The sequence below is a fragment of the Gnatocerus cornutus genome, chromosome 9 (genome assembly GCF_029298725.1).
Source record: "Gnatocerus cornutus isolate USDA-ARS CGAHR chromosome 9, icGnaCorn1.1, whole genome shotgun sequence".
Classification (NCBI taxonomy): domain Eukaryota; kingdom Metazoa; phylum Arthropoda; class Insecta; order Coleoptera; family Tenebrionidae; genus Gnatocerus; species Gnatocerus cornutus.
The window spans coordinates 8,627,868-8,640,440 of record NC_142241.1 but is presented as its reverse complement, the minus strand read 5'-3'; the positions used below and the strand labels follow the sequence as shown (position 1 = coordinate 8,640,440).

The 12,573-nt window shown below is 36.8% G+C and overlaps 2 protein-coding genes across 2 annotated transcripts; one reads left to right on the top strand and one right to left on the bottom strand.

Annotated features, from left to right (window-relative positions):
- The first annotated feature begins 6,730 nt into the window (after positions 1-6,730).
- On the top strand, positions 6,731-10,936 carry pea (ATP-dependent RNA helicase pea). The gene is made up of 6 exons (XM_088046720.1): positions 6,731-6,918; positions 6,975-7,618; positions 7,672-8,840; positions 8,912-9,872; positions 9,922-10,427; positions 10,479-10,936. Exons 1-6 carry the CDS (start codon positions 6,825-6,827, stop codon positions 10,699-10,701), a joined length of 3,597 nt encoding a protein of 1,198 aa, XP_087902846.1. The 5' UTR covers positions 6,731-6,824; the 3' UTR covers positions 10,702-10,936.
- A 35-nt stretch (positions 10,937-10,971) lies between these two features.
- rswl (tRNA methyltransferase roswell) lies at positions 10,972-12,493 on the bottom strand. The gene is made up of 4 exons (XM_088046724.1): positions 11,994-12,493; positions 11,652-11,943; positions 11,372-11,604; positions 10,972-11,328 (listed from the first exon to the last, which is right to left on the bottom strand). Exons 1-4 carry the CDS (start codon positions 12,342-12,344, stop codon positions 10,996-10,998), a joined length of 1,209 nt encoding a protein of 402 aa, XP_087902850.1. The 5' UTR covers positions 12,345-12,493; the 3' UTR covers positions 10,972-10,995.
- Between the last annotated feature and the right edge of the window lie 80 nt (positions 12,494-12,573).

The following is a 12,573-nucleotide window of genomic DNA, read 5'->3' as shown; positions in this document are numbered from 1 at the left end:
ATCATCCATGTCCTTTGAGCAAACACTCCAAGCAGCAGCTGCGTGCAAAATGTCTCCAAAAAAAAAGACAAATTGTTACATCCACTGGTTATTAGATATTTTATTCGGCAAATATTCGGCAAATATTTGCAGAGTTCTGTCAATATCAAATGTGACTTTCAAATTTGTCACTTTTAAGGCTTCCAAAACATAAACATGTGCTCAGTGTAACTCAATTTAAAAATTCCATTTATGTATGCAATCTACTTTGTTATGTGATGGGAAAACTGGGAATGATGTACGGACATATTTTAAGTTTATTTATCGTATGGGGAGGGAGGTGGCACTTTTGTTTATTTAATGAGTTTAGTGCGCAATGGACATTAATAAAAAATTAATTAACGGGCTCGTTTTTATTACTGGTTTGTATTTTATTGTTTTCGATTCATTATAAAAAATAGCTTTAGAATAACATACTGGCTTGATTGACGATTTTATATTTTTTTTTGTATTTTTTTGATGTATCTTTCATTATCGAAACGCCTGAAATAATAAAATCATTTTATGCTATTCTACGGCAGTGGTGAATATTAAATGATATTGTAGACACATTTTTACAATACTCTATTTTTATTATATAAAATTCTGTTGATTGAATTTATATTAAACATGAAAAATATTCCTATAACTGAAAAAATGCGCCAAACGAGACGTGTTAAAGAACATCACAAGCCAATAATTATTAAATTAATTAGCAATGACCCCAAAACAACATTTACTGTAATAATTATGGGCACTAAAATAACGAACGATATGTTTAAATTAGTTTAATCACAAAAATTCCGGCATGGTGCTGTGAAATAACATAGGTACACATCAACAATTATTTTTAAGTGTTGCCGTTTAATGATTGATTATTAAAATTAATTTCAGCTTTTAGTAATAATTCATTGAGGTGGTTAATTATGTTTATTGTTCATTAAAAACGATGAAATATTCATAATAATGCAGAAACTTGTTTGCCAAATTTTAAATAAGAAGAACACAATTCAAAAATACTAAAAGATAAACAATTGATTTGCGAACAATAATACGTGGCGAGTATTATTAATTTCAATACAATAATTAGTATTGTATCGAATAATGGATAGTTTAGACTGCAGAAAATATACATTTCGTGATGTAGCAAAATATGAACTATTGATTTTTTTCTCAGTACAACACATACAGTTTCCCAGAGATTTAAAAATGTTAATTAATTAAAATCGAACGTGTTGTGGATTTAGAGAGATTCAAACGCAATGGATAAAGTAATTAGTACGATGAGTTATCCAAAGCACAGCAGCTTTACAGCAAAGTTGACGTTGCCAGGATAAACTTTCACAAATCCCCTTGTGACGGCCAGACGCGACAAAAGCCCCATTAATTCGTTAAAATAAAAGTTAGAAATTAAATCGCACCTACAAGGAAAAAATTAAACAGCAGAGTTGCCGTACAGTACTTGGGTTTCTTTAATCCTCGTGTTAATTAAAATTACATTGATGAATTTTATTTTAGGAAACATGTGCAAAAATTGTTTTATTATTACATCTATTCCGGCTGGTCAGCCTTTGTGGAGAGGCCTGTCAGACTATATCGATTACAAACAGTTTAAGAGTACAATTGATAATCCCGTGTTTGTTGACAGACCTTCGGTGGTACCTGGTTAGACCCCACACGAGGAACACACCTTGAAAACTGCCCCTGGAGAATTTACGCGAGCATGACATGTGAAAAATAGAAGGGTGAAGTGGGAATGGGTGTTTAAATTAAAATTGCTCTCCTATGGCGTGTGTCTCAGTTCAATAAAATTATAATAATTGTCTTATTGTTAGTTTGTCAGTTCTTCAAGTCTTTAAGTTCTAATGTGAGTCCAAACCTTAGCTTTTTTTATTTGAATTCTTTAATTTTCAAACCCAAGTTTTCTAAGACTTTCAAATATTTATCTTCGTTTTTAAAATTTTCAGATTCTTTTGATTTTGTATTTTTTATACTTTAGTATCTGTTTGATCCCCCACTTAATATTTACAACAAATTTAGAAGTTTGTATGCCAAAGAGTACCAAAAAGTCCTTTCAACCGCATTTTTCAAAATTTTCAACAGTACAACAATTCATATCTTTACAAAAACTAACTTTAAAGAATTTGAAGACAACTAACAATTTTCACCACTTTTAATTAATTAATTAAATTCCGTGCATTTGGCAGTTTTCATCCTAAAACAGTTAAATTTGGAGAGTTTACTGCCTTGACTTGTTTATTCATTGTGCTAAATCCCAAAATTTTAGAACAAGAGACCAAATTTGTAGAATTTTTTTTTAAAGACAGCCACAATTTTTTACCATTTTTTGTTAAACTCCTTAATCTTGGCAGTTTTTATTCTGTTTATCAACTGTGCGAACTTTTTTCATTTTGACGACCATCAAAAATGTTGACCACTTTCCATTAAATTCGATAACTTTGGCATTTTCATCCGAAAACAGTAAAATTTAAAGAAATTACTGCCCTTGATTTGTTTATCAACTATGTTAAATTTTTAAATTTTAGAGTAAGAAATAGAATTTTTAGGCGACTTAAACTAAAAATGAAATTTTTAGGCCTTAAAAGCGGCCTAAAAGTGAGTCTTTTCTGGCCGCAAACATTTTCGGCCGATCTATGGTGGCGCCATCTATCCATAGTTTTGCATATTACATCAAGATACTGATATTACCCTCAATTTTGTAATTATTTGGGTAAAATCAAATCGACAAACTGCTGTAAAGTGCATCAAAGACGTATTGAATTATTGAAAATGAACATGGATAGCAGTGCTGTCGCAACAACATCAGAAAGCACATCAAACCTAATTCATACAAATTGTGAAGCTACACATGCCGAAACTGCAAATGTAAATAAAAAAAATATGAACTTTTCTAAAGAATTCATAAATATTTCCAATTGTTCAGTTGTTATAAATGATTAAATCAATAAATCATAAGTAAAAATTAATTAACTAGTAAATTTAATGATGTCGCCTAAAAAATCTTGTGTGTATCACGGCCAAAAAGTGCCATTTTGCCCTCGCCTTCTTTCTGGCCTCGGCTGGCGCCTCGGCCATTAAAAAAAGGCTCGGCCAAAAAAGAACCACTTTTTGGCCTTGGTACACAAATAGCTATTTTAGAACTTTTCATTTTTAAGACCACCAAAAATGTTTACCATTTGGAGAGTTTGCTACCTTTGACCTATTTATTACTTGCGCTAAATTGCAAAATTTCAGAGCAAAAGACAAGTCCAAAAATGTGTATAAAAAAATTTACAAAGAAACTTACTAGAAATTAAATTGTGTTTTGAGGTTAATTTATTTATAATTATTTGACATTGACAAGCGACCGCTTTACTTTATCATTACGGACGCCGGTTGCAGAAAACCATAGATTTTATTATAAAATCGGACATAAAGTTTTTTAAACCGTTGATTTTCCGAATTGTTTATCCGTTTTCTCAAATATCTTAGCAAAAATTTACTTTATCGGCGGCTTCTATAGTTTGTTGAGTAACATATTTAACTCCCTTTTTAATGATGTACTTGAAAACACGTATTTCATACCTGATTTGATTTTTGGTTCAAATCATTGCTTTAGAATCAGGAGATAAGCCTGCTTTAGAAATTAATTCCACTTTCGATAGAAATTTTACCCAAAATTTGTTGACTAGGGTTATTATTTTAAAAATGATTAGACTGCCGACTTTGCAATTTTGTACACTTAAAATACTAATAAGACTAAATTATAATAACTGAATATAAAATATGCAGCCGCCACAGTTTGCAAAAAAATCTATCTACTATCCCCGACATATTTTCCATATAATCACTACAAAACTCCAATGAGACAAAATATTCACAAACCATTTATTTGATGATTTACATTGTTTTTTGCGGATGTGCATCATTGTTTTTTTGAAAGGTCAGGCAAAAGCGCTAATAAAAATTGTAAAATCCAACGATTTTATCCACAGCTTTTAAACACTGTTTACTTAATTTATTCAAGTTTACTGACAGAGCTACATACAGGGTGCTCCAATTAAAATTGCAATTGTTATATTGTTATTAAAAACACGAAGTGTTTTATAGAATGGTACAACTCTGAAGCGCAGAGAAAATATTACGACTTGTGTTATTTTCCTCATGCGAATTTTCAATTCAGTGCAACTTATTGTTGACACTAAATTTAATTTTCAATTTCCAAATACAAATAGCAAAGCTCACCTCCAAGGCAATTTTTCAACAGTTATCATCTAAGTTTCTCCTTATGCATTGCGTAGGAATATCTTCAGCTTCAATTCCAATGTTGTAAGAAATTGATGTTAAACTAGTCTCTGAAATTCATCTTTATTCAAGCTCCTACCCAACCATGATGGCTGTTTGTCTCATATCCACGACCAGATGTGGATCAGGGCTAAGCTAGGGTTGAATCGAAATAATCCCACCTTAATCCACATGGTAGATTAGACAATTTGAATGTGTCGATCAATAGGTTTGACAGTTGTGATGTAGGTCGAAACAGATTAAAAGACTCGCTGTTCCGAAATCGTAAATCTGATCGAAAAAAATCGATTTTGGTAATCCAAAAATGGCCCATATATGAATATTACTTTCGACAATGGAATGTTTTAAAAGGGTTCATTCGGAAAAATTGTGCGTCGGTTATTGTGAAGTTAATGTGTAAAATTGGGCGGTAGTTTTCAACAAGCTTAGTTAAATCTAGCGGAACTTGTCAAGACCTCCTGTGCGATACTTTGGAGAAAATTAAGAAGTGACTGCGAATCTATCATAATAATTAATACGATATCTGCTTTCAAGCCAACATATGGCCCCTCGGTCTTTCTCCCATCAAATTGCCTTGAACAATGATCTCGCTTTATCGTTTAAATTTGCTTTGGAAGAGTATTTCCGCGGAGCATTATAAGAGTGTGCGGATGTCAGCTCATATCCTCAACACAACAATAGTCTGAAATAGGCTGCAATCGGGGTATAGTCAAGTACTATTGTGATAAGGAGTGATAAGACAACAGTCCATTATATCAGGAGTGTCCGATATCAACTCGGGGGAAGATTGAGGTGTTGAAAGGGCGTTAAGTACCTCACCAGCTGACGAATCTACACCCAATCATCCCTACTAAGAAAAATAGATTGGAATGATCTCGTATTAATATTCTTCTCATCGGATTCGATTCTCGTTCCTTCCGGCAATATTTAAGGCGCACCCCCATGTAATTACTTACAGTTTAATGTATGCCAGGTATAGAATTTCACATCCGCCGAGTTAAATGTGTTAATGGATTTACATACGGCAAACACAGAAGACCTTAGTTCTGTTTGATTTGGTCACATATGTCATATATTTATATCACCGAAAAATGGGTTAAATTGACTAGAAAGTTGTACAAACACAACAAAAAGACCAATTTATTGCCCCTTTCTGTTCATTGTAGGTGGGCGAACTTTTAATGCCACTTTTGATGTCGTCTTACATCGGATTACACGACGCACCACAAAAAGAACAACTGGGAGAAAAAATGAATCAATTTCAACTGTACGTTGGGAATAGCCTGTCAACCCAAGAAGAAAAGAAACCAAAAGATTTCATTGGCTCCACTCTGTATACTAATCAGCCATTGTTGAACCTTCATATGCCTACACGGTCATCATAAAAACTCGGTCAATAAAGTAAGTAAGCACCCTAATCTACCAGTTCCTAAGAAATCCACGATCCCGGGGTGGTCATGATTTAAATGAACTTGGCGGAGCGTGGTCGTCGAGGGATTAACAATCTTTCGGCATGTTAGAGCCATTCTTAACTTACTGGGTAGCTTTTCATTTGTGAGATTTCAAGAGACCGCATCTAACACGAACCACAAACATTCGATATAAAACGTGAATAAACGCCTTGTATAACAAATTAAACGAATTTACTTTGGCGAGCCGGTTTTAAGCTCCTGCTTCTGGGGCTATTTTAAATATTGCGTGTTATGCTCCGGGATACAAAGAGGGGAGGTAAGATTTGGCGGCTGGGTTTTCAAAGAATGCATTCATGGAAGGTTTGGATAAAACGAAATTTTTGTCTATATGCTAGGAACTAAGAAAATTAAGCGATTGGCTCTTGGTATTTTAGATTAGGTAGGTACACCAACCTTTCCGTTTTATTTAATCTGTTTTTACAGATTCATATATTTTTGTGAGAATTTAAGAAGTGTTATTACGAAAACCAAGAAGAAAAGAAAAAAAAAACGATACTTAAAATCTAAGAAGAATCTGAATGAACTGACCAAAAGAAAAGAATCCTGTAAATCAAGCAGTAAGAATAATCGAACAGATTAAAAGTACATAAACAAGGATGTAAAAAGTCGAAATATTCTAAACTTTCAAAATATCTTCTAATGCGAACGAAATTCGACTGTATGTAACTAGAATAATAGACAACTGTATTGTTGGTTGCGTGTTTCACATGTTTTTTTAGCAAAAGAAAATATTTAAATATTTAACCCAAACACAGAAAATCTCAACTTTTTGTTATACTGTCTAATATCCTCATAATCTACACCTAGCATAAAAGTTCATTCAGCCAACTCAAGATCTTCTCCTTACAGTTCCTAATTTTTTCATATGCAACCAGTAATACACCTTTTGTAACATTATTTTTATTGAGGTGGGGAAAACTTGACAGTCGGTTGACATCTGTCATTTTGACAATGTGACCAACGTTAGAAATCGTTTTTGCTATTATTGTTTTTCTTCAAAATAATTAGTTTCCCCAAACATTTGCTAAAATGGATGAAGTGGAAAAGTTAGAATATCTATCCCTAGTGTCCAAAGTGTGCACCGAGTTGGAAAATCACTTGGGAATGAATGACAAAGATTTAGGTTAGTTTGCCCCTTTTTCCTATTTTTCTTCAAATTACTGACAAAACTTGTTTCAGCTGAATTCATCATTCACCTCTCCGAAAAGCACGATACGTTTGACAATTTTAAAAAAGTCCTCCTTGAAAATGGGGCCGAGTTCTCCGACTCGTTCATTTCAAATCTTCTGCGGATTATACAACACATGCGGCCTAAGAAGGCTACGGATAGTGGTAAAGTGGGCTTGAATTTCGAACAGGACTCTTTGGCGGCGAAGTTTCCAGGATTGGCGATACCAAATGAGCCCCAAAAACCTCTCGCTTTGGAGGCTGTTAAAGAAAAGCCCACTGAAGATGATAATATTGTTGATGATTTGATGGCACAGTTTGAGGCTAATGCGCCTTCTCAAATTAAAACTGAGGTAAAAGAAAAGAAGGAAAGGAGTAAAAGTCCAGAGAAAAGGTCGCGGCATCATAGAGAAAGAGAAAGGGAGAGGGAAAGATCTAGGTCTAGAGGTAGAGAAAGGTCAAAATCACGGGAGAGACATCGAGACAGAAAGAGGCACAGATCTAGAAGCAGGGATAGGTCTGGAAGACGAAGAAGGAGCAGAAGTAGATCCAGGAGAAGGAGGAGTAGAAGCAGGAGCTATTCCCCAAAAAGAAGAGACAAGGTTAAGGTTAAAAGAGAGAGTCCCGAATTGGACGAAGATCCAGTCCCTGGAAAAGTAATTGTAATTCTCCTAAACTCCCACATTTTATTAACACATATTTATTTCAGATTTACACAGGCAAGGTGGCCAACATTGTCCCTTTTGGCTGCTTTGTACAACTCGAAGGCTTAAGACGGCGCTGGGAAGGTCTCGTTCACATCTCCCAACTACGCGCTGAAGGTCGAGTAACAAACGTCTCCGAAGTTGTCTCCAGAGGAATGAAAGTCAAAATCAAAGTTCTATCAGTAACTGGTCAAAAAGTTTCTTTATCCATGAAGGATGTCTGCCAAACCACCGGAAAAGACCTCAATCCCTTGTCTCACGCCCCCGCCGAACGTGAAGACAAAGACAGAAATCCCGATCGTCCTATGAACAGTGGAACTTCAGTCCTTCGCCTTCCTGTTGGAATAGACGAAAATGAAGAAAACTCCCGTAAGAGAGTCACGCGAATTTCCAGTCCCGAACGATGGGAAATCAAACAAATGATATCATCTGGGTGTATAGACAAAAGCGAGCTCCCTGACTTCGACGATGAAACAGGTCTCCTACCAAAAGATGAAGACGGCGAAGCGGACATCGAAATCGAGTTGGTCGAAGACGAACCTCCGTTCTTACAAGGCCACGGTCGAGCCCTCCACGATCTCAGCCCAGTGAGAATTGTGAAAAACCCAGATGGATCTTTGGCACAAGCGGCGATGATGCAGTCCGCGCTAGCCAAAGAACGACGCGAACAGAAAATGTTACAAAGAGAACAAGAAATGGACTCACAACCTTCCGGTAAAAACAAAAATTGGATTGATCCTCTTCCTGAAGACGAGAACAAGATGAATTCTGCGAGAGGAATTGGATTACAATCGCAGGATTTACCGGAATGGAAGAAACACGTTATTGGTGGGAAGAAGTCATCGTTCGGGAAGAAGACAAACTTGAGTATTTTAGAACAAAGGCAGAGTTTGCCGATTTATAAGTTGAAAGAAGAACTAAGGAAAGCCGTTACTGATAATCAAATTTTGATTGTTATTGGGGAGACTGGATCGGGAAAAACTACACAAATTACTCAGTATTTAGCGGAGTCTGGTTTTACCGCCAGAGGAAAAATTGGATGTACGCAACCTAGAAGAGTTGCTGCTATGTCTGTCGCGAAGAGAGTGGCGGAGGAGTTTGGGTGTCGTTTGGGGCAAGAAGTAGGATATACGATTCGTTTCGAGGATTGCACAAGTCCAGAGACCATCATCAAGTACGTCAATTTATTGCCATTTCTTTGTTCTTTTGTAAACATTCGGAGATATGAAACTTTTTCTATTTCAGATACATGACAGACGGTATGTTGCTCCGCGAGTGCCTCATGGACCTCGACCTCAAAGGCTACTCTGTCATCATGTTGGACGAAGCCCACGAAAGAACCATCCACACAGACGTCCTCTTCGGTCTCCTAAAACAAGCAGTAACAAAAAGACCCGAACTGAAGCTCATCGTAACATCTGCCACCTTAGACGCCGTAAAGTTTTCCCAGTATTTTTTTGAAGCCCCCATTTTCACAATCCCCGGTCGAACATTCCCTGTGGAAGTTCTTTACACGAAAGAACCAGAAACAGATTATTTAGACGCGAGTTTAATAACAGTCATGCAAATACACTTGCGCGAACCTCCAGGCGACATCCTCTTGTTTTTAACTGGTCAAGAAGAAATCGACACCGCTTGCGAGATTTTATACGAACGCATGAAATCATTGGGGCCTGATGTCCCAGAATTGATTATTTTACCCGTGTATTCGGCGCTACCTTCAGAGATGCAGACGAGGATTTTTGAGCCAGCGCCGCCTGGTAGTAGAAAAGTAGTCATTGCTACTAACATAGCAGAGACGTCTTTGACTATTGACGGGATTTTTTACGTAGTGGATCCAGGTTTTGTGAAACAGAAAGTGTATAATTCGAAGACGGGAATGGACTCGTTGGTGGTAACCCCAATTTCGCAAGCACAGGCTAAACAGAGAGCAGGACGCGCTGGAAGAACGGGACCAGGAAAGTGTTATCGGTTGTACACAGAGAGAGCGTATCGAGACGAAATGCTTCCCACTCCAGTTCCGGAGATCCAAAGGACCAATTTGGCGACCACAGTTCTTCAGTTGAAGACAATGGGGATAAACGATCTGCTGCATTTTGATTTCATGGATGCCCCACCTGTGGAATCTTTGATTATGGCGTTAGAACAGTTGCATTCTTTGTCCGCTTTAGATGACGAAGGACTATTGACCAGATTAGGACGAAGGGTAAGTTTCAAATACCTTTTTTGGTATTTTAACAATCGTGTTTCTTCAGATGGCAGAGTTCCCTCTGGAACCCAATCTTTCAAAAATGCTGATAATGTCCGTGGCCCTGCAATGCTCCGACGAAATCCTCACCATAGTCAGCATGTTGTCCGTTCAAAACGTGTTTTACCGACCCAAAGACAAACAGGCGATTGCCGATCAGAAAAAAGCAAAATTCAATCAACCTGAAGGCGACCATTTAACACTCTTAGCCGTGTACAACAGTTGGAAAAACAACAAATTCTCCAACGCGTGGTGCTACGAAAACTTCGTACAAATCCGCACCTTAAAACGTGCTCAAGACGTCCGAAAACAACTCCTAGGAATCATGGACAGACACAAACTAGACGTGGTATCAGCAGAACGCAACACTGTGCGAGTTCAGAAGACTGTCTGCTCCGGATTTTTCCGGAACGCGGCGAAGAAGGATCCTCAAGAAGGCTACCGGACGTTAGTTGACAGCCAAGTCGTGTATATTCATCCTTCGAGTGCTCTTTTCAACCGACAACCGGAGTGGTAAGTTGACACGACTCTTAATAAATCTAGATACTACCGACGGTGTTTTAGGGTCATCTACCATGAGTTGGTACAAACCACAAAAGAATACATGCGAGAAGTTACAACCATCGATCCGAAGTGGTTGGTCGAATTTGCACCGGCGTTCTTCAAATTCTCAGATCCCACGAAGTTAAGCAAATTTAAGAAGAATCAAAGGCTGGAACCGCTTTATAACAAGTATGAAGAACCGAACGCTTGGAGGATATCGCGAGTACGCAGAAGGCGGAACTAAAATTTTCTTAATCGTGGAAGGCGCGTAAGGTACTGTCGTGGTTAAAATCGTTTTAACTCTCCGGTTATTTTATTGAAGCAAGTAAAACGCTTTTGCGTTTATTTCTTCCAATAGAAAGTCTGAAGACAACTTATTTTTAAAGCTTGTGGCTACTTCAATAAGCTAAAACGCTCATAAATCAAAACGCTGACATTGTTTGGTGTAAATACAGAAACAAATAGAAAAATTAACAGGACTTTCGTTGTACTAAACCAAAATCCAAATCCAAAGTATAAAACTAAGAACTTTATTTGTTTAATCGTACATCAGGCTCTTTACTTGTACTCGCCTGTCTTTCTTCCCTTTATAATTAAGATTGTTGAAATCTATTTTATTTGTGGGTGTCCAAACCTTCTGACTTTGCATATTTTCTTTATTGAACTCCACAACTTTACGTTTAGGCACATGCCTCAAGGCATATTTCCAATCGCCAGTGCTTTTGACATCTAGTAGAATTGCCGCTACTTGGTTCAGTGTCAGACTCTTCCCAGATCCCGAGCCCCATTGCAAATATCTGTCTAGTGGGAACTTTGCCATTCTGATACCTTCGCGTTTTGCTTTGGCTAAAGACAGTGGTGCAGTGTTGACCTATAAAAAATTGTAGTATTTTGAGTGTTAGTTTCTAATTTACCTTGTCCACAATTCCTCCAATGATATAAATAGCGTCATGGTCGTACTCTACCATTTCTTCGCGACAGTGTGGCGTTAGATACACTAGTTGGTCTTTTGGAAATTCGTCTAAATAACTGGATTCATGTAAATGGAGAGGAAACCAAGGCTCATACATTGTTGTAATGTATCTATGAAGAGATTCAATTAGACTACTAGTACGATTTACGTTACAAAAGTGTAAGTCAAATGGATCTGAAAGGAGAAATTAAAATACCAAATCAGCATTTTAAGAGACACACCATTATGAGCCCTATTCTCTGCAAATAACAGCATAAGTTGTTTTGCACAGTATTTATTTTCCATTCGGTTCATATCATTATGGTACCCACAGTCTACCACGAGTTTCTGTCCAAATTGCATTGCTTGTACCAATTTGTTGTTATACATTTGATTTATGGTAGTATCATAAATCCTCAAAAATATGTTGTTATGAGCCAGATCATACTTTGAAACAAATTCTTCAAACGTCTCATTTTCGTTCTTTACAGGTTTTGGTCCAACAAACTCTTTCTTTTTCAGTTCTTTTTTTGCCTGAAACTCAATGGTATTGAAAATGGACTAAAAACTACTTTAAAAGTTACTTTTCTGTTTTCTTGCGTCTTTTGTAGTTTAAACAAAAATTCCAAAAGTTTCCGCCGCTGTGACAATGTTGGCAGAGTAAGTAATTCTGTCCAATGTTTATGTTGTAAGTAGTCATCATCAGGAACAAGTTTCCCTTCCTGTCTCATGACGTCTATTTCTAGAATTAATACTTTGAGCTTATGTTCCAATTCCTTGTTCCCATTTGTTAAAGCAGCCACATCTAATTCTTTAGGACCATTGGATTCGGTACAAAATAAACGTCCCTGTAAGGACCATGCACATGGAGACTGCTTTTGAAGAACAGTTCCTAACCTCAAAAACTTCACTGATCTTTTGAGAACAGTGAACATGGTGGAACGTGAAGAACAATTACAGTAGAAACACCTTTGTTGTCATAGGTAGATTCGTGTAAAAATCGAAATCGGCGATTAAAACAACAAAAATAACATAACCTCTCTCTGTCAAGGCTAAATGGGTGTAGCCAACATTAACAAAAAATATAACTAAATTCTCTACTACCTTTAGGAGAGTATCATAACTGCGACAAATGGTGGCAATCTTTGTAAAAAGCTGTACCCC

What these genes read in the sequence shown, in the direction of transcription:
- rswl (XM_088046724.1), bottom strand. Translation starts at nt 12,344, where the DNA reads ATGTTCACTGTTCTCAAAAGATCAGTGAAGTTTTTGAGGTTAGGAACT. An exon ending in AGACGCAAGAAAACAGAAAA is followed by an intron (nt 11,944 to 11,993) that starts GTAACTTTTAAA and finishes ATTGAGTTTCAG; the next exon opens with GCAAAAAAAGAACTGAAAAA. An exon ending in AGAGAATAGGGCTCATAATG is followed by an intron (nt 11,605 to 11,651) that starts GTGTGTCTCTTA and finishes TTCTCCTTTCAG; the next exon opens with ATCCATTTGACTTACACTTT.
- pea (XM_088046720.1), top strand. Translation starts at nt 6,825, where the DNA reads ATGGATGAAGTGGAAAAGTTAGAATATCTATCCCTAGTGTCCAAAGTG. An exon ending in AAGATCCAGTCCCTGGAAAA is followed by an intron (nt 7,619 to 7,671) that starts GTAATTGTAATT and finishes TATTTATTTCAG; the next exon opens with ATTTACACAGGCAAGGTGGC. An exon ending in AGTCCAGAGACCATCATCAA is followed by an intron (nt 8,841 to 8,911) that starts GTACGTCAATTT and finishes TTTCTATTTCAG; the next exon opens with ATACATGACAGACGGTATGT.